Genomic DNA, 21,681 nt, shown 5'->3' with positions numbered 1-21,681 from the left:
AACTTACAGGGGAAAAAAAAAGAATAAAAACAAAATTCCATGTCACTATATGAAACGCAAAATACCATGAAAAGGGAATAATGATAATACTAAGGTTGAGCAGAACACAGATTTTGTGCTTGAATCAGATTAAAACAAGTACAACTTCCCCTCAGGAGCACCTGGCAGTGCTAAGAGATTTTGCGAGATAAGTGAAATAATGAAAAGTGTGTTTGGAGAAGGATATGTAAAGACAAAAATATTCTTATTTAAATCCTGTCATCCCAGAAGATCGTTGTTGTTTCATCTGCAGCTATTGGCTGAGAAAGGATCTACCTAAAAGCTGATTAGAAATATGGATTTCTAGTTCAAATCCATCTAAGCCCCTTGGAAGTCAGTTGGGCTGTATGTGAAATTAAAAGTCTATGTATAGGAAATCTATGCATAGTCTATGCATACCTATACATATGTGAGATAATAGTTTAAGACTTCAGTAGAAACAAGTAAAAGAGATGTCTTTAAAGCTTTTAGAAAAACATATAAACTCCAGAGTTGGGTCCTTTGTACACAAAGAAAATTATTACTGTCTTGAATACTGAAAGAGTAATCTTCAGTGGACTATAACGCTTTTAGGCTGTGAATCCCAGCATTGTATTGCTTTCTCAAGGAAAAACCTTGAGATTTACAAAACTCCGCTGCGGCTTCCTTGTCTTGTTACCAAGACAAAATGAACAGACATGTGGAATGTGCTGTACATGTTTTTACACATTATGAACAATTTTACATGTAGAAAGTTTGGCTAAACTCTTGGTTTTATGTGTAAGTTGACTTTCAGTAGAAACCATGTTAACAACCAAATGTGTGTATGCTTTTCACGAGGACAAACACAACTCAGTATTTTGCCTCTGAACTGATTAAACTTCTGTCCTGAAAGGGACAACAGAGTCATTGCTTAGATTGATGCGCTCATTGCCCTGCATTCGTTAGGGCTTGCTCTTGATTTATTAAGCTTCCAGGTAAATATGATTAAACTAGTCTCTTCTGTGAATATTTTTACTGTGCCCTTTTGCTAATTAGAAGCATTCAAATACCACAGAGATCTTTATAGTTCTTGTGTCATTTGCTATATCTTTATGTAAACTACTGCTGTTTCTATTGCAGCTATTATAGTGAAATTCTAAGGATTTGGATTATTTTGATCTAGATTTTCAATAATGAGAATTATGCATGTTATGTTATCTCACTTCACAGGATGACAATCAGAACTGTACAGCTTTTCTTGTGATGATACAGAAATGTAAAATCTTGTGAGTCTGTGTACTTTGGTGTGGTTTTGGCAAAGGAGAGTTATGTCAAGCAGAGCACTTTGGTACATGGGAGAAATTTTACAGTAAAAAGTCCAGCATATATCAACAAAAATGTATCAGGTTGCTTTTGAGTAATGAAGCAATGCTACCCCATGTTCTCTGTCAAAAATGAGTAATTTACCAGCTAACACAGTACTATTGCAATAGCAAGTTCATATAGTGTAATTAGCAGAAGTTGCACTTCAGGACTTCAGTTTTCAGGCTGGCTTTTTGGGTCTGGAATGTGGACAATGGCCTGTTTCGATCATCCATTGGTAGTTAGAAGAGGAGTTCCTCTTGTCTTAATGTTTGAAAGTAGCACTTTTGTAACAGGCTAAGATAGTTGGTAAGTTGTGGTCAAAATGCTTATGTTCCAGAAGCCTTATGTTCCCCACTATAAACTGGGGGATTATATAAGATAAATAAAATGTATAGGAAGTTATATAAGATAAATGTATAGCGCTGGGATTAAATGGAAAATCTATAATGGAAGATTCAAACATGGAAAATATGAAAAAACTAAGGAAAAAAAAAAAGATTTTGTAGATTCTTCGGGAACTCCTGATGTCAGCATGAGACGGTAGGGGTTTCATAATTATGTAGCACTTCTCTTGCATCCTTCAGTGGTTGGTCATCTCTTCATCTCTTCTAGTGTACTGACAAACACTAAACTTTTCAGTCGTGCTGTGCCAGAGCAGAACCACAGGCTTCACACATATATTCTGGATGTTCTATGGGGATTTAGTAAATAGTAGAATAAAAAAGTTGCAAATGATACATGTATATACTATATGATTTATATTAAAATCTTGATGAATTCTAAAGCTTGTTGCAAACTAGTTGAAGATTGTTTTAGCCGTAGCATTTTAGAACTACTCTCCGAGAGAGACAGCAGTATGTTGTACTCTTTGGGTGGTGTGTACTGTGGTAGGAAAAAGTGTCCTCCATAATAGACAAGAGAAGTTTTTTGATCTCCCCATGTCAAATTTCTCACAATGGGTGGAGGAGTACACATCAGAATTTGATTAAACCTCTTGGTCTTTAAAGTTGTTTTGTATATATATCAGCAGGTCACCTCATTAACACTTGGACAAAGTACATAGTAAGTTTGTAATAAACATCCTCTTCCTTCCCATGGAAATCAAATACAATCATAACTTCTTCCTTCCCTATATTTGTTTATGCTAAAACATTGCCATTGCCTAAATTATATTAGTTTTGGTACATACTTCAAATGAATTTTTTATCATCATGTTCCAGACAGGACAAATAATCATCATACATGTACTTATTTTATGTAGCACAATGCCATGATACCTGAGTAGAGCTGAGTTGCCTCGATGGGATTCGGAACTACCATAGCGAGTCTGCTTCTGCTGGCCATGTTTAGCCACCAAGAGAGAGCATGTGTATCTATGTAGTACTACACTCTTCCATGTAAATATATATATCATTTATAAATTAGTATATAATATGTTTAGCTGTCTGCTCAAAGTTACGGGCTATCAAATAAGAACAGATCTTCTTTTACAATCTCTTACCAGCATAAATATTGGCATAAGAAAAGCTGAAAGTTGAGTGCACTGGACGTCGCTGGCTACTTTAACGCTAAGTGGTTAGAGATGTTACCTTCCCCTGCACAGTCCTCAAGGTGCTATTAAAATCTGATTTCTGTACTTAAGAAATAGCAAGTGCATCTTCAAGGATGGCCCCTGTATGGCCCCCAAACATGAGCACATTGTTAGCATAACTGCATGATTATGTATCTGCCTGGAACTGGAGACAGCTGGAGTGAGGAGTGTACCTTGCAGTCATCTTTTCCTTTTTCAGAGCCAGGGTTATCGTTGATAATGTATTAATAAAATGGAAATTAATGTCTCCGGCTTAAGAAAACTCTCAGCTGGACTATGCCTGTGAGAAAAATATTGACATTTTTAGAATTCTTTCACTTATTTTATGAAGCCACACTGATTTAGTTCTAAAAAAGTTTTTTATAAATGTATAAAAGTTTTCATCTCTGCTAAATTTTATTAAGGAAGATGAAGTTTGATTGTTCGTCTTTCCTTCCTTCCTTCCTTCCTTCCTTTCTTCTTTTCCTCCTTCCTTCCTTCCTTCCTTCCTTCCTTCCTTCCTTCCTTCTTATCTTTCTTCCTTTCTTCCTTTCGTTCTACTGACCTAATATGTTTTAGTCATTCTGGAAGGACCTCTGGATTAATTTATCTTTCGGCTGTATAGTGCTTGGAATCAGTGGCTCACATTTTAACTTTCACTGGCAGAAAGAGCTCACACATCAAGCCTTTATGGCCACAGCTGCATTGATTGAATTTTTCAGTTTGAATTATCTGTATGGTTTTAACTTTATTTCATACAAATAGATGACTTGTTTTCTCTACTCTCTCACAAGGCTTTTCAAATCTAAATTAACCGAATAGCTTCTTACTTATGACCTAAGTCCTGGGGAGTTTTTTAGATGGGATACCTACAGTTGCATAAACTATTTTGGCTTTCCCAAGATACAATGATCCCCAAGTAATTTCTTTTAAAAGTTATTTTCCTTATTGTAAGTTTTGATGGTTCTGCCCATTTCCTGTTTGCCTTAAGTATGTAATTTTCTATATAGTACCTAAGTTAACTGTAGCTTTGCTAACAGAAGGTTCACACTTTTAAAAGGCTCTATGTCATCAGAAGTGTTCCTAAATTTTTCCATTTTATTAATAATAAAGAAACTATTTCTTAAACTACTAGCAGTTTCCAAACTGGCAGGAATAAATGAAATGTGAACCCTGTATAAGCTTTTGCAGTCTGGAGTTATTTTCCAGCCTTGGCCTGTTATGTGTTTCCAGTCATATGCTCTTAGGAACAGAATCCAGATCAGTTTACTTCCTATTACATAATCTAAGTAGTCATCACTGAGACTTAAGCATTAGTAACTATTTCCACCCGTGGGAGTCATGTGCTGCACGAGAATAGAAGAAAAATATTTTCCCAGTATGTGTGAGATGATGCTTCCAGGCCAGGATTTAGGCGAGTGCTAGGACATATACAGAAAGTACACTGGGCCATAATATTGAAGTAGAGAAGACAGCCAGGGGTTAGATTCTTATCTCAAGAACACAGAGAAATTTGTTAAAGCTTACGGAAATTACGGTCAGCGGAATTTGAAATGGAATCTATTGCATCTTCGTAATGTCAAATACTAAGGTGATAGATGGATGTGAATATTATCTTCAGCAATAAATTAATTAAATATTGCCACTTCCAAATTATATGTTTATGTAAAATGAGACATATTTTGATTTTGAAAACCTTAACAAATAGCATAGCTTAAGAATAGACTAGCTTTTCCCATCATTGATACTTTTTTTCTGCAGCTTAGTATTGAGAGAATGACATTAAAATGAATATCTGTTAATATTGATCATGGAAAATCTGCTGCTTTGGAAAGGCTATCCTATTTATTTTTCAAGCAATGTGCAGCAGCTGTGCAGACAGCTCTATTAACGCTGACTTGAAACCTTAGTTCTTCCATTTATAAAATATTACAAATAAGTGAAAATATAACTCCCCATCTTCTAAACATCAGAACTCTTAAAAATATGTATCAAACGTATAGCTCCAGGTTTACATAAGTTCCATTATTCTGAGTATTCTTCTTTTTTATAACATTCATGCACTGTGAATTTTAAAGAAGATGAGTGTGCTGATGTACTGAAAAGGCTTATATTACCAAAAAACTTTCAAAATTGGTCTATGCAGAGTTAAAATAATCTTATCAACAGGTTGTAAAGCTCGTAACTACCATATTCAAATATGAGGGAGTAGTACTGGAATTTAAAGGGTATGGCGCAAGCAGTCAGAAATGAATTAATAAGTGAATCAATATTCTTGCAGTGTGGGGAACCAACAGTTTGAGTTATAAAGGATGTGTTTAGCTGAGCTTATTAAAACTAGTTCTATAATGGCACAACAGAGTTTTGGTTTACAGGTTTTTGAAAGGTCGATTAGTTTGACGGTTTATTTTTTTCCAGGTATGCAGAATTTTTCATCAACCTCAATCAACTTATTGTTAAAACTGATTAATTCTTCAGACTGGATCAGTGGCATTTTCAATTTAGCCATCAACATTTCATTTCAGTGCACTTCAATTTGGGTAGAATGCCAACCTCTTTAGGCTAGATATTCTATTGACTGCTTTTTTGAAGTAATTAAAACAGAATTGCAATCACTTTCGTTAGAATTCATTTCACTTAACTTTAGTCATCTAGGCATTTAGTCATCCAGAGTAAGCTGGTCATTTAGGTTTCCCTTAAAGTCAATGAAAAAAGGTAATAACATAAGACAGGATGAATGGAAGTCCAGCCCATGACTGTAATTGTGAATACAGATTATGGGTTCCCAGGACAATGTGGCAGCAGAACATAGGAGGTTAAAAAACAAAACAAAACAAAAAAAAAAAAAAACAACCCAACAATCTTCCGCAACAGACTCCAATTAATTATAAATGCTGCATTAATATTAGTTTTGACAAATTATTTTAGTCATCTCACCACTGACTCAACAGTGCTCAAAATCTGATTTCAATAATGTAATAATTCCAATATAGTTTCAATGTATTTTTTTTCAGATGGGGGTTCCAGTTTTGTAAAACCCTAACATTAGTGACTGACTTAGTAGTAGCTTTTGGCCTCAGCCTCTGTTTAAACGGTGATGAAGTAGGGCCTTAGTGAAAATGGGATTTTAATTACACTCTCACAGCATTATTTATACATTTTTGCTTTTTATAGGACAATATCTTACAGGGCTCACTTCTGTCTCAATAATCCTATTTTGAATCCTCAAACAGGAAGAAGGAATTACATGGCATGTGCCTTTATTCCAGTCTTCTTGGTAAAAGTGAATTAGACCTTTCATTATTCCCACAGCCATCAGGAACCCATATCTGTAATCATTCCTCTTTAACTCAGCAAACAGTTTTTGCTTTTACATCCAATCATCTCCTCAGCTGATGCTGTTACTAAGAATCAGACCATTACACCGCCAGACCCTAAGAAGAAAGAAAGTTATTGGGATTGTTTGTTTATTTTTATCTTACAACATGTGCCTTTCCCTCCCTTCTGCTTCCCTCCACAGAGCCTGCCTCTGCCAACCTCCTAGGCATTTGGAAGAATGATATTAATATGCCCGCTTTGGATGTGTGAGGGGCTATTACTTTCCCACACTCTCTTCAAGCACATACTTGTCTTGTTACTGCTTCAGTGTGATGACAAGTATACTACAATATTGATTCTTAACTGTAAATTATGGATGGGTTGAATAACTCCATGTTTGCTTCATAGATCTGATTATTAAGAACTAGTTTGTTCATCTCCTATTCAAGAAAAAGAAAAGTTGTTTTTTTCTCAGTAAGAAAGAGCTTTATACTTGAAATACCTATAGTAATATATTTTGGTATATTTTTGATATTGTTGGATATTGTGCTATTAAAGACTGAAGTGAAATAGGCTTTAAAATTAAGTAAGGCTTGTGATTTTTTTTTTAAAAAGATTTGCTTAGAGTTTTAGCAAAAATAGTAAACTTAATACAAGGCCCTTAAATACAATTTAATGTAATATGCTATATATATAATTTATTTTATTGTCACATAAAAGTCTGGAAAGCATTCACGACATGGCCCTTTGATTCAAGGCTGATGGAGAAACTTTACTAAAACCAGCAGCTTTCTAAAATGCTAGATAGCCTGAGTACATTTTAGCAGTTTTGGTCTCAAACAGAGCGTATTTGTCCTGCAGGTTGGACCCTAGTGGAAAAAAAGGCATTAGTCAGATTCTGAGTGTATCTTTTATCGACCTGGGTTTCATTTATCACATACCTCTCAGTCTCTGAATACAGACATTCAGACAAAATGGAGACTATTTTCTTCTTTCAGGACGACTAGTCAGTTCTTTAGGGCTGGGTACCAGACCTCTTCAGGAGCTACTTGGTTCCAGAACTGGGTAGTTAGAGCTAAAAGCAGAGAACAAGCTCTCTTGATCCCTTCAGTCAGAGTCCTTCTGCATCCTCCCTTTCTCCATGAAAAAATTCCGAGTCATAGAATCATAGAATAGTTTGGGTTGGAAAGGACCTTAAAGATCATCTAGTTCCAACCCCCCTGCCATGGCCAGGGACACCTCCCACTAGACCAGGTTGCTTAAAGCCCCATCCAACCTGGCCTTGAACACTTCCAGTGGTGGGGCATCCACAACTTCTCTGGGCAACCTGTTCCAGTGCCTAACCACCCTCACAGTAAAGAATTTCTTTCTAGTATCTAATCTGTCTCCCCTCTTTCAATTTATAACTGTTACTCCTCGTTCTATCGCTACACTCCCTGATAAAGAGTCCCTCTCCATCTTTCCTGTAGGCACCCTTTAAGTACTGGAAGACCACTATAAGGTCTCCCTGGAGCATTCTCTTCTTCAGGCTGAACAACCCCAAATCTCTCAGCCTGTCTTCATAGGAGAGGTGATCCAGCCCTCTGATCATTTTCGTGGTCCTTCGTCAGAGCAAAACCTTCTCACAAAACTAATAGGATTTTTTGTTTTCTTCCAATACTGAACACTGCTCACAAGATGATGACAATAGTTTGTAAAAGTTGGTGAGGCAATACCATTTGATGGGATGATACCTGCTATCCTAACATCCACTTTGAACTCATTAAATGGCTGTTAATAAAAATAAGAAAATTGAAATTTTTGCAGCTTTTAAGCAAGGATCTTTTATAAGAGTATAACTTCTTTATAGCTCATTATTTTACTAATGGTACCACAAAGTCATTTATTTCAAATACAGCAATGTAATTAGCATTCATTAGGGGTAAGTTAGAGCAGCAGACTATTCAAACCTATAAAGCAAATATTGTACCCCACCTGTGTGCCTAACTCAAGTATTAAGCAGTACAATTAATCTGCATTTGCTACTTAATGAGCTTCCAAAGCACACATGTACTTAAAAAACTCAGTCATAACTCACAGCTTGGACATTAGTCCACATTCCAGCTATGGCACTGCTCTGTGACAAGACAGGTTATTTAGCCTGTTATTATATTTGTTTCCCATGTCAAAAAGTGGATGATACTTCTCAATCACCCCACAGGGATGTTTAAGACTGAACTTGGTCCAGTTTGCAAAGGTCTTTGCAGTCCTTGGCTTACTGTGTGGAACTGGAGTGCAGTACACACATGCCAAATATTCCTACTATCCTGCAGCAACTGGGGACAGATTTTTCACATACCAGCTCTTTTACTCTGGGACAAATGGCTGCTGAGTCAAGTGGTGACGGGGCACACTGAGGACAAGGCAGAAAAAATGCAAGCAGAACAGTTACTGTAATGTTGCAAAAAAACCAATCCTAAAACTCCCAGTAAAATCAGAGTCTCTGTAAACAAGAGAACTGCATAACCCATTCTCAGAAGAATCTTTGACAGGCTGTTGTATTGATAGCTGATTCTGGCAGCTGGCAACTGCAGAATACTAATGAAGCACTGGTACAAGAGCAGTCTGAAGAGTTTGATCATGACTGACTGAAGTCTGCGGTGCATGATATCAAGATATATTATTTGTCTGTAGCATTTGCTCTTGGTTTGACCTTGTTACTTGCTTGCTGCTTTCCCTCTTTCTTTTTTCCCCTCTTTTTCTTCCTTTCCTTTCCTTCCTCCTTCCCTTCCTCCTTCTCTCCCTATCTCTCTTTCTCTTTCATTCACTTCTCATTTGCCTAATTAAGTTCAAATGTGCCAAGACCTATATAATAAAAAATGATGCATAGCAGATGTTTTAAAAGTGTCCTCTTGCCCTGTTTCTCTCCTATTATTTGTTAGCAGACACATATAGCTCTTACTACAGTAAGCTATGTTCTTGTTCACTGCTTAAATAAATGGGATTTATACAGGGGAACTAGAAGGAGCTTAGGAGAAATTCCTTGCGCACAGTCTGACTCAGGGTATGGAAAGGCTGAGCCACCTCTCACTGTGTCTGACAGAGAGAAGGGAGATTGATGGCTTTGCTCAGGATGCGCTTCAGTCACTATTCCCTGGCTGCTTCCCTGGGCAGAGGGCAGGCAACGTTACTCACCCACTGCTTGCCTATAAAAGCATAGGTATGAGCAGTGCTCGCTCACTAGCTTTAAGCACATGATAGAATTCATATGACTGACTAAAAACACTGGTGGTGACCTTTATGTACTCAAGTGCTGCCTTTTTTTATTTTTTTTTCTTTTTGTCTGGTACTGTGTCCTTCACATAAACATCATCACACATGCCTGTTTTCATGCTTTTACTGTATTTCTTTTTATTCTTCACAGTCTGTAATAAACTCTGAGAGCTCTGAAAAGTCATATTGTTTATCACTGCTTCATTCCTCCCTCTTCTGCCTCTTCCGTTGTCAATATTTATATCCACTCATCTAAAATGCTGTTTTGTTTTGATTGCTAATGAACTTTTCACTTTTCTGTGTACTATATATACTACCCAAACCTTACTAGTTGGGCTTAGATTAGAACTAGATATATTAATGTGCTAGACTGCTTTAGGAGGACTTCAGTTTCAGGGATATGAAGCGCAGATTTTACAGGAGAATGTTGTTTTAACTCCTGAGCAGGTATGGGATGTTTGAGATGTTGGAGTTAATGTTTCTGATAAAACAAATACTTTTTTCTCTTGGTGCGAACATGTATTTATTATTTTTTTCCTTTTCACCTTTTATTAACTGGAGCTAAAATTGGCTATCACGATCATAAAGGAACATCAGGGAAGCTATTATTAACTCTACTGTGTGGGATAAACAGGAGGTGTGAGATACAATGATCCAGGCTCTTCTTTGTGACAGTGGAATGTCTAGCGTAGGTTAGCAGACAGCCTTTCCCTGCAGCAGCACTAAGAGCTGGCCAGGCAGTGGGCTTTGCAGCAGTTTCCCTCTAGGCCGAGGCATTGGAGCAGTCAGTGCTCCTTTGGTCCTCTCCTTAATGCCCCCTTTAGTTTACTGTGAAGGCTTTGAAGGGAGTAAAGCACTGAACCGCCAGAGCCTGTTCTGCTGCCCTAAAGGGGTGGATATAATGGGATCTTTCCTAAGCACGAAACGCCTTAGTGACTTTCAGGAACCTCCAGCGTTCTGATCAGTGTGGTGGCAGTGATTTTTCAAAGTAGTTGTGTATTATTTTTAGGAAAAGGAGTGCTTCCTCAAAAAATTGATAATGCCTTTCCATTTTTATGGAAAGCTATGCCTTGATGTTGTGTGGCATTACTAAAATTTATAATAGAGATAGAAGTGTTGTCATATGCATATGAAATATGAAAACAAATATGCACAAACCTTTGAAGTGTAAGAAAACAATAGTTAACCTTTTTTAGGAAATGACCAAAAGTTTTCTCAGATGAGCGGAACAACAGATTTCTGGGACAGATAGCAAACTCAGTTGTTTACTGTCACTCATTTCACAGAAACAGTTCTGCTTTTCATGCCAATTTGAGGTTTTGTGCTTTTGAGGCAATTGATCATCACTATATGTGTTATAAGTTACTATGGGCTGAGATACTCTTCCTTCTAACGGGTCCTGATTCAGCAAAAGCAAACTGGTATTTAACTGTTTTGCCAAAGTTAAGTCTTGGCAACCAGAATTGTCTCTGATTGTCCAACTTCTTCTAGTGGCAGGCCCAGGTTCTCCTCACTGATCTGTGTCAGTGGACTAATGTTAAGCTGAGAGTAGGTTAAGCAGAAACAAAGTGCATGCCAGAGGTTCTTTCTGAACATACATATAAAAAGATTTGTATGCTCTTCGTACAGAGCAATAGATATCTATTGCTGCCAGCAGCAAATCTGTATATGATGCAGAAGCCAAACTACCTGGGCTTTTGCAACCTTGCATAGAAGCCAGATGTTTCAGTGGTTGATTTAGCTTCCCCCCAGAGGTCTGCCAATATCAGGGCGATGTCTAAAATCACCTTCAGTAAAGTGGAGAATCAGAAGTACAGTGGGTTTCTATCCCAGGGCTAGCCTAGTGAAAGATAATCTTAAAAGCAACACTTTGCTAGTTTTGTGGCATGTATTGCATGCAATGCTACATGGTGTTTACCCTGAAAGTTCTCCAGGCACTATCCCAAGAGATTAATATAAGCTGACACAGTCCGTTTTTCAGTTTTTGTAAGGTAATCTTATCACTCCCGCTGCTAATGCAGTTTGCTGCGCGAAATTGGAATATGCTGTAAGTGGCACGGAAGAAATCACATAGAGACTTGCCGGTAATCATAAGCATAACAGCAACCTACACACTGTTATCATCCACGGCTTTCGATACTGGTATGGCAGGAGACCAATCGAGAGTAATAAGTTGCCTAAATGCCCAAGAAAGAAACAGGGAGGAAGGAGGAATTTTTAGTTCATGCTGTCTGTGTGGGCTGAATTGCACAGAAGAAAACACAGTGGACTCCAGCTCTGTGTTTAATAATAAAGGGATTTGATAGTGGAAAAATCTCAGAATTACAAAATGGATTCCTGGTACTACATGTTTTCTAAAAAGGTTATGCAGAATGTGGAAAGCTTAAGTTTTTAGATATCAGGATGATAATAACAGTATGAAATTTATTTCGGGCCTTAGGAGTTTTATGTGGATTGTTTATGATGTCTTGAGCTGCCTGAATGTGTTGGCTGCATCTCTCAGAACCTCTATAACTCTGGTGGTGTCTATTATGGTAAATTCTAAATTAGAGAATAGCTGTGGAAAGTTTGTGATGTTAGTAAAACTCTTCCTGATGTCTTCTAACATTTGGAAACAGAGCAAAATTAGTACCATCAAGCTCCACCTTGTTCCTGCAAGTAATATCAACATCAAATAATATGAAAATTTAAAAAATAAGAGTACAATATGGAATTGTAATATTTTTGTATTTATTTTATGGATACACCGAAAATTTTAAATCTCTGCTTTGAACCCACTTCTTAGGTGTTCTCATGAGATAAGCAAGAGATATCAACAATGGTCAAAAATTGGATATGACAGCATATGATAAAAAAATTTGTAATGAATTTGTCCCTTGCTGTCATTGGTGATGATTTTGCTGAGGTACTGGTAAATCTTGCTAACACAATGGCATTTGGTGATAATTTACTGTAACTTTTTTCCATTGTTTCCTGTAAGTAAAATTTCCAGGTTTTTTGCTTATGTTTCATTCCTGTGCTAAGTCTACACTGTAGATAGTAGAGCTACGTAAATTAACCCACACAAACACGTCACTTTCCAATAAGTGACTAATTGCAAATACAACTTCAGTGACTGAGGCAAGTGATTTGTAACAGTTGCCACATACTGAATAAGGTATTGCAAATATTCTTGTCACAAGTGTTTTGGCAGAACAGATTTTGCTTCTAAAAACAGGTACTTGCATTCTGTGGTCCCATGAAAGCTGGAAATTATTCTCTCCTCTAAGGATTCTTTACAATCCCTGCAGGTGATGATTGAATTCTGCAGTTTGATAAAGAAAAGAGGAAAACTGTTTGAAACCTTCTTTCTTCTCTTCTTTTTCAGCCTAGTTGGAGAAGAGACAGAGACCAAAAATGCCACCAGCAACGGGAGCGCCACAGTACCCACCTCCAGATGGAGGTTGGGGATGGGTAGTGGTCTTTGGGGCTTTTATCTCCATTGGATTTTCCTATGCATTCCCCAAAGCCATCACAGTATTCTTCAAAGAAATACAAGAAATCTTCCACACATCATATAGTGAGATAGCTTGGATATCATCAATAATGTTGGCTGTCATGTATGCAGGAGGTAAGACATTTGTGACATTTGCGACATTTGCAAATATCATCGTTTGGGTTTCTTTTTTTTTTTTTTTCCTCTATGGTCTTAAAGCATTTAAAGTTAATTGCTACCTAATTTTATCATTATTACCTAAAGAATTTACCAAAATACATGCTTCTTTTTGTATCATACTTTATCAGAGAGTACTGCTAGCCACATCATCATTAAAGCAATGTTTACTTTCTCTTTTAAAACATTTTATATTCTCTTCCTTTTTGTTTTCCCTTTAGGGCCTTTTGATTGTTCCTCTACCTAATTCTATTTTGCAATTTTTCCCGAAGTTCACAGTTTCTAAGAGTCACATTTTCCAACAAAGCAATGCCCAAGTAACTACTCCTGGGACTGGCGATACATTTTCTCGGTTTCCATTTCCTCAGTGAGATCTCTCAATAGATCAGATGATGGAGCTTAAATGGAAAATTATTATGGCAGTGAGGGTTCATTAGTCAGGCACAGGTATTCCTCTGTAGACAGGGTTTTTACATCTTGTCCCTATTAGTCCTAAAATAAAATCCTGCATTCCATTTAGGCCAAGACCCATGTTTCATACATGCCATCTGTATGACAGCTAAGATACAGACAATCTTATTCTTGGGACTGAAATGAACAGTGAACATAAATTTTCTGATGAATTTTTTCTTGTGAGCAAGCGAGTGAAGAACAAGACAGATGAAAAAGGATTTTAAAGTATAAAGCCATGTTGAAGTACTAAGTGTCAAACTGCTTTGGCAGGTTTTGTGTCTATCAACTGCAAAGCCTAGCTGTTAAATTCTGCTTGATTTCTTCATTCTTTCAGAATACTTTTTGTTAAGTATTGGTGGGGGCTGGGTGCTACTTAGGCAAAATACTTTTTCAGGCAGACCAGAGGTCTGAATAAGAGGTTATTTCAGTCAATAGATCTGGCATTGCCCTTTCTTTGGATGTTATGAGGTAACCACTTGGAACATCTGAGGCTATTTGCAATGATGGAGCAACTGAATGCATACGTTTATATATATTTATACTTATATGTATATGTATATGTATATGTACATATATATAAATGTATTTGCAATGATGGAGCAATTGAATGCATACATTTATATATATCTGTATGTATATGTACATATGTATAAATGTATATACATAGAAAACAACATGCCAATATCATGTTAAGATTCAACATCTATGATCACTGAAGAGCATCACTCAAATATTTTTCAGAAATGGTATCTGTGTAATAGCGAAGCATGGTATTATCAGGTCCAGTAAAGAACCCATGGAAGGAAGGATGAAGTCTTGTTTTTAGCATGGTAATTTTTTCTCTCTGATTTCAACCTGTGTAAGTTTTGACACCTGAATGATCCTAGATCCTTTAGCAGTCAGGGAAGAGAGGTAAGCGCCTACTGAGGGGAATTCAGGCTATCTCAGTTACTGTCTCTAAGTACCCATTTTTCCTCCCTGACTATAAAAAATGAACCTTCAGCCAGCATAGGATTACCTAAAGCACCTCAGGTAAATATTTTTCAGTTAATGGGATGGAAAAATGGATCCTTTTTTCAAATGCTGGCAGAGAAGGAGACCTTATAAAGACGCCTTGACAAGTGGTGTCAATATCAACAAAAGCTTGCTGTTCAGATATTTTGATCCCATTTATATTAATATACTAGTAGAGGTTTATAAATTATTCATATACTAGTAGAGAATCATAAAGGATTTTATAGGACCAGCAACAATAACCAATTGATTCACCAGAATTCACCAAGTGAAGAAGTAACTTGAACTAATGCAATCAAGAGTGGAGTAAAAGAGGAGGCATCTCCCATCACATTCAGGTCCCCTTTAATGTAGTTGCTTCTTAAGGACACATGAGCACTTGCGCTGTGGAGTGTACATGTGGAGGATCTTGAATAAGTGCTGGACCCATCCGGAACAAGGGAAGTGCACAGTTTTTGAAAAGCTGGAGTTTGTCTTGACTTTCCCTATGCTGTGACTTTTGACCTGGATTCTTTTTTCACCAGGTTTTCTAATTTAGGTTCTTTTTTCTAAGAGCAGATTTACTTTATAGTGCAAGTGCTGTTCTTTTGTTTTAATCTTTGATTAACATTTAATTTATGCTGTTTCTGTCATCTCAAAGTTCACCCAAGTTTTATTAACAATACAGATGCAAATCACAAGATGTTTAGCTGTGGTCATTTTTATCTGTGAGGTTCAATGTGCACAACTTTTAATGCAAAATACAAAGCATTCAGTACTTCTACCTTTTCTCTAATACTTCTTTTACTGTTCTGAGTACCAGCATACTAACTTTGCCTGTACGCTGACATGAAAAATTACAAAATGGTTTACTATTAATTCTGCTAACACATACCTCAGTCACTATGAAGTTTATGAGCACAGGAAGAATAGTCAAAGTTGTTTGGCTATCTTGTTACAGACTCATGGTTTTAAAATGCTGAGAATGACGACCCTGCCTGATGTAAACACTCTTTGAAGCCATAGCTTCTCTAGAATCACTTCCTAAAAAATAGGCCATTTAGACAATCACTGGCAGAATATGAAATAGCAATCAGGAAAAACATTTCTGAAGGAAATCACTTCATTGTTTTTACTGTCTGAAGGTGGTTTGATTCCTTAGCATTTGATGTGCAGTAATGCGAAATACACATTCAGAACACGAGTACAAGGTGTATTGTTTACTATGAAGTGTGATACATACATCTGCAATGAACACTCTGTTCATCATACTACTAATTAAGGTAACCTGAAAACATCTAAGATCTGTCATCTTCATTAGAGCTTAGCATTCAACCTATTAATCAACACAGTGGGGTCAGTGAATAAGTTAGAGTCTGTGCAGACACTCTGCTTTGGAGGCTGCAGCCTCTTGCAGTAATTAGCTGGCATCTGTGTTTCAGTAACAAGGTATTAACTTACCTTTCAATGCCTGAGGAAAAAAAAAAAGAAACTAATAAAAGGCATCCAGTAAGGAGCTAAAAGAATGTTAATTATGTTTATCACTTACTTCATACTTAGAATAAATGGTATTAAATTATAGCAGACCATCTGGCAATCCATATGGTCTCCTGCAGTCCTGGTTAATTCCAGCAAATAGGTCAAGCACAGCATTCACCCCGTTAGGAAAGCACTAAGCAGAGGTGACAAATCTGATAAATCAAATCAATATGAAACTCTTTTCCTCTCTCAGCCTGGCATAATATGCACTTTCACATTAATTTTTGGTGGGTTTTTTTTTGTTGTTTATTTTTGTTTGTTTGTTTTCTTAAGCTCTCTTGTTTTTTCCCCCCTTATCTCCTGGATGTTTGTTAAAGTTTACTAAAAAGCCATCCCAAAAAGTGAGATCCTGTGATGTGATCAAGGTTACAGGTATTGCACAGCCTCTGTGCCTTGAAAAAAGCATCCTCTGGAGAAGAGCAATAGTTCAGTCTCCATGGCAACTCCTTCTTCTGCCTCTCTTGAGCAGAGACTGTCAATTGTATTAAATTAAGGGTGATGGCTTTGTGATGGACTCCTACACCCAAGGGACTGTGACTGAGACCACCAAACTTTTCGTTACTGGAGGACAGGAGCTGGGATAAAATGGAATTAGTTGAGTTATCCTGACAGGGCAACCTGTGTTTCTGTATGTGTATGAACACGTACGTCTATAAAATGTATGTGCATGTATGTATTTTATATACATAAACTATATATGTATTCATATACTCATAGAGCCATGTTTATGCTTTAACACACACAAGCATTAAGGAATTCAAGAAAAAGCTCAAATTCATTTGACCTCAAGTTCTCTTAGTTCATTCTTCTATTTTTCAAAACTTCACCTCTCACTTTGCACAGTGTTAACAGCCAAAGGTGATTAGGGAGCTTCTTATCGGAGCTTGATCTGTTTCCATTAAAAATGCTTTCATTGCTTTCACTGTAGGTTTGATAGGAGCCTTAGTGGCAGCTATGAAAGCCATGTGACAGGTCCGGTGATTTCAGGCACAGCTGACCTTGAGTTTTAAATTTCCTAAGGGAAAAAGCAGTCGGTTTACTCGCTTGTCTTTAACTCTTTTTCTGTCATTTTTCCAAGGACAATTTCAATTTGGGGGTTTTGTTTCTTTGTTTCATTTGGTTTTTTTTTTCCAAAATAAATAACTTTTTGGGGGTGACACTGGGTTACAGAGATTAGCTTGAGAGATAATAAATCCTTCAAGCCATATCCAGCTGTGAAATGTAGGATAGTCTTGCTGTTCTGAGGCTTGAAAAAGAAAGGTCCATTTAAATTTTAAATAATATTTCTAAGTAAATAATTTAAAAAAGACCTTTGGACCCCTTTTGCAGAAAGGTGTAATATAATTGTAAGTAGTGGCCATTACCATTTTTCAAAACATGCTTATAATCAAAAAATGCAGCATTTAATAGCATTTCTGTGTTTCTTAAGTTATTCAAGCTTGAGGTTAAGTATTTCCAAACAGTAGCAAAACCTTTAAGGATTTTTCAGGTGACAACAGAGAAGTAACCTATAGAAAAGTTCTCATTTGGACTTTGTCAAATATTAATTTGGAAAATAACATATCATATGGTATGTTCAAAATATTTGTGATTTTATCTCAGTGGGTGTTTTGGTGATATTGCTGTGAAGATGAAATGGTGTGCACAGTGGAGATGACAGTTGCGAAATCCATGTAACACAAACAACAGATGGTTAAGGATTTTTACTTTTGGATGGGACCTGGGCTCCTACACTTTTCGTCCTCCCTGGTAACATTTTCTTATCTTGGTTTTACAAATACTGGCACAAAGATTTCAGTGGCCATGGAGAAGGAGATTGAGAAGCTTTCTTAAATTGACCTCTGTCCTTTGTTGTCAGGGACAAGCATTTTTTGCCATCAGAATATGCAAAGTATTGAATTTTAATAACCTCATTTAGAGTGTCCTTGAAAGCAGAACTTATCAACTTTCTGAATGCCTCATGGGCATGAGGGAATACTTCACATTTAGCCTAAAATACATGTAAAACATCTATGTCAAGTTAATTTGAGACTCACAGATAAAGGAAAAGAAGTCATAATGAGGTGACACAAGAACAGAGCATTTTGAATCTTACTAGCAAGTAGAGATAAGTACAAAAAAGAGGTATCAAGAGCAACAAAAATATTACAAATTTACAGTAGTTCAGTTTTTAAAAAGAAGGCCTGAGTGCCTGATAAAGCCTCTGAAGGGTAATAAAGCCACTTCTAACATTTCTTGGGAGGCTTTGAGTTTTACTAGACCTGTACCTTGTAGGGAGGAGTGTTCTGCGGTAGCAATGCTTGTTTTAAACAGAGGCCTTCCCTAATGTTTAGAAAACACTCTTTAAAATGGTCATGGGAAGAAAGATGGAAAAAGCAGATCTGTTGTAGATGGGTTTATACATTTTTTTCAAACAGGTTTGTCACCTTATAGGAGCAAGCTGGTTTTTTTGCTCTGCAACTTGTCATGTTTGGCTGAACAGATAAGATCTAATTGTTAAATATTCAGTACCTTTTGGGGATCCAGTTTTGTCAAGTTTTCTAAAAACATAGGTTTTTTTGAGATACACTGAGCGACACTCAAGCCAGTCTCAAAGTCAAGGACATGCTGCCACTGAGAGAAATAAGGGTTTTTTTTCTTTTATTGGTACACTTATGTTAATTTTCAATAATTGTCAGAAAGACATTACATGACAAAGAATTCCCACTGTGCTTTCTACCAAGCTCTTTTGGTATCCAATCCATAGGTTATTAGCAATGATTGGATGCATATCATAGAAATATTTGTGGTAACTTAAATTTAATTAGCTAAAGCCCTTTACTAAAACAGTTCTCATTTGCATACAAGTAGGCAACGTGGATTACATAATGAACATTAGTTAAGCGCTCTTCTCCTATTTAAGGCTTTGTTTTTGTCTTGATCTTCATTTCGTTTTATAGCCAGGGATTACTATAAGTAAAAGCAATCAATATTGACAGCTTTGCAAAGAATATTCTTTTTCCTCTCCCGCTTAGTTTCAAGTAATGGGTCAAAGTCAAACAATAATAAATAACATGCATCATAAAATACATTTTCTAAGGGGCTAAAACTTTGGGTTTGTTTAAGAAAGATATCAAGGGACAAATTTAAGCCTTTGATATGTTCATTGAGTTCATAGAACTTTGACGAAAGAATGCTTATTTTGTGTGTACTAATAATGTTGGATTGGTTCCCATATAGTTTTTCATATCACTGGATCATACAATGGTTGTATTTGTGATGTGTGTCTCGTAATTCAAAGGTAGTGAAACAATGGTCTAACACAACTGGGAATCATGAGATATTTAAGCAGATACCAGAGAAGTACTGTGGGGAAGGAAAAGTCTGTGTATACCATTGTAGTCACACCAGCACTTCAAATGAAATAATAAACCCAGCACTTTACAAAGAACTTATTATAGAATTTTACTGGTCCATTGTTTTGGAATGTCTAAGAACTATTTCCTTGTTTATTTTGAAGGGTATATTCTGGGGAAACGGAGTTGTACTGATATGTTTAGAAGATATTCTAAGCCAATATCAAACGACAACAGCTGAGATTTTTACTGTGATTCATAAAGATTTGTAGATCTATAGTAATTAACAAAAGTAAGTGGACCAGGGACATAGTGACAATTTTATGCTGATGCTAGGGGAACTACAGAAATCAAAGTATGAGATGGTTTTAAAGTATCTTTTATGATTACTTAGACACTCTTTTAATTGATTCACTGGTTTTGAAGATTTTTGCAGAGATCACATATGACACATGTAGATAAACATATATACCATAAAAAGAAGTTCTGATCAGTCAGAACCTTTTCATCTAACAGTGGTATTCTATTTAGATTACGTATGTCAAAGAGCACAAACAACTGCAGCTTTAGTAGGTAATATATGTTTCATTGGTGCATACAAACAAAAGAAAACCTTACCTTTCTTTTCCACAAGTTTTGGTAGGTTTTTTTTTTTGATTGCCAAGAAACAGCTAAGCATTTTCATTGCAGTTTTACCTGACTTTTGTTTGGGTGCATATGTACTATGACTAGACAACCAAATGAAAGAATGTGATTAACATAGGAGACTGTATTGTGAAAAAAGATGTTGATTTCCTCATGTAGTTCAAACACTTCTTGCAACACTTTCCCACTAATGATGGGAACATGTACCCTGTTTGGTTTTCTATGTGTACTGCTTTGAAACACTTATCTCTCCTTTGACTTTTAGAAGACTTTGACAGAAGTAGTGCTACTCTTACAGCTTTTTAACAATAGTAACTAGAGATTATACGGACAGGACTCATGTGCTTAGTCTTCCTCCGCATAGACACCTACATCTGATCCAGTTGTCTAGACATCGTCTGTTCTCAGTCAATAAAAACAGGAATTTCTGATTCATCCCTTCCTAAGTTAAATGTCTGAAACACATCAAATGAATCATGTTTTAGAAACTCTTCTCTGTCTTTTGAGTGCCAAAGGAATCTAGAGGAAGAGTTCAGATGTCCATTTTCCGCAAATCTAAGGTGATGCCACCTTACCTTATTGTTGCCCTATACTTATATGTTATATTTTACTCCCCAGAGACCCTGAAATCTAAGAATGTTCCTGTTAGAGATATGCACCCATGGTTAGTCATTTTGAGCTTGTTCTGGTTAAGGTTTGATTTTCTTCTTTAATCTTCCTCTTGTGTGTTGCATGGGCTGTAATTCTCCTGCGTTTCAATGACACCAACTCAGTTGTACTAGTTCTGGTACTATTAAAAATACCTGGTAATTTTAAGATTACCTATTAGCTTGTAAATCTCCTCTAATCTTGCAGTGACTTTCCTCACACCCATAATTCCCTTTCTTCCATCACCAGCTGAGAAAACACAACTGTGAGAATAGCTGTTTTGTCTAATAATTGACCAACTTTACATTCTTCTGTAGCTGATTATAAGCTGATAGAAATCTATGGATTTATCTAGAAATCTATATTTTCTTCTGTTCTGTGAATGATTTGAAAGTTGAATACACTTCAGCCCCCTTCTAACAAGATCCCCAAACACTTCCCCGCCAGTATCAGCTGGAAGTACCAATTTTGTCATGGTACCAGCCTTACTTATACTGCTCTCCTATGAAGGACTGGAGGACTCCTTTGCTTTTCCAGTAACAGAAATTATTTGCCTGAATTTTTTTCTTCTTTTACCAGAATAAGCTCCTCTGTCCCGCACATGCTGCTTCCAGATTTGCAGATGTGTCCTAGCTTTTATCTTCTTGATGTATTCTGCATAGTAGAATAAAACTTAATGTCAGGACTTCCCAAGAACTCTGCAATGGCTTTCAGGGTAGGACTGGCACAAGAGAAGAAGACAGGTGTCCTGTTTGGCCTTCCCTACAAGGGGTAGTAATCTTGTGTCCGTGGAAGTCAACTTTCTCTCAGGAAAACTTCAAGAGCAGTTCTGTTGTAAATTGATTTAAATATTGGCATATACCCAAATGGCAGAATTAGTCCCCCTTTATTGTGACATTGCTAAACTTTGA

At 36.6% G+C, this 21,681-nt stretch overlaps 1 protein-coding gene across 1 annotated transcript in view; it reads left to right on the top strand.

Annotated features, from left to right (window-relative positions):
- SLC16A7 (solute carrier family 16 member 7) overlaps nt 1-21,681 on the top strand; it is an 80,361-nt gene that overhangs the window by 36,988 nt on the left and 21,692 nt on the right. The window contains exon 2 of the mRNA XM_074166740.1: nt 12,873-13,115. Coding sequence (XP_074022841.1) covers nt 12,902-13,115 — 214 coding nt within the window. The 5' untranslated portion in view covers nt 12,873-12,901. The remainder of the gene's footprint in view (nt 1-12,872; nt 13,116-21,681) is intronic.

Source organism: Numenius arquata, chromosome 2 (assembly GCF_964106895.1).
Source record: "Numenius arquata chromosome 2, bNumArq3.hap1.1, whole genome shotgun sequence".
In the NCBI taxonomy this organism is placed as follows: Eukaryota; Metazoa; Chordata; class Aves; order Charadriiformes; family Scolopacidae; genus Numenius; species Numenius arquata.
The sequence above is the reverse complement of the archived record's forward strand: the minus strand, read 5'-3'. Positions and strand labels throughout refer to the sequence as shown.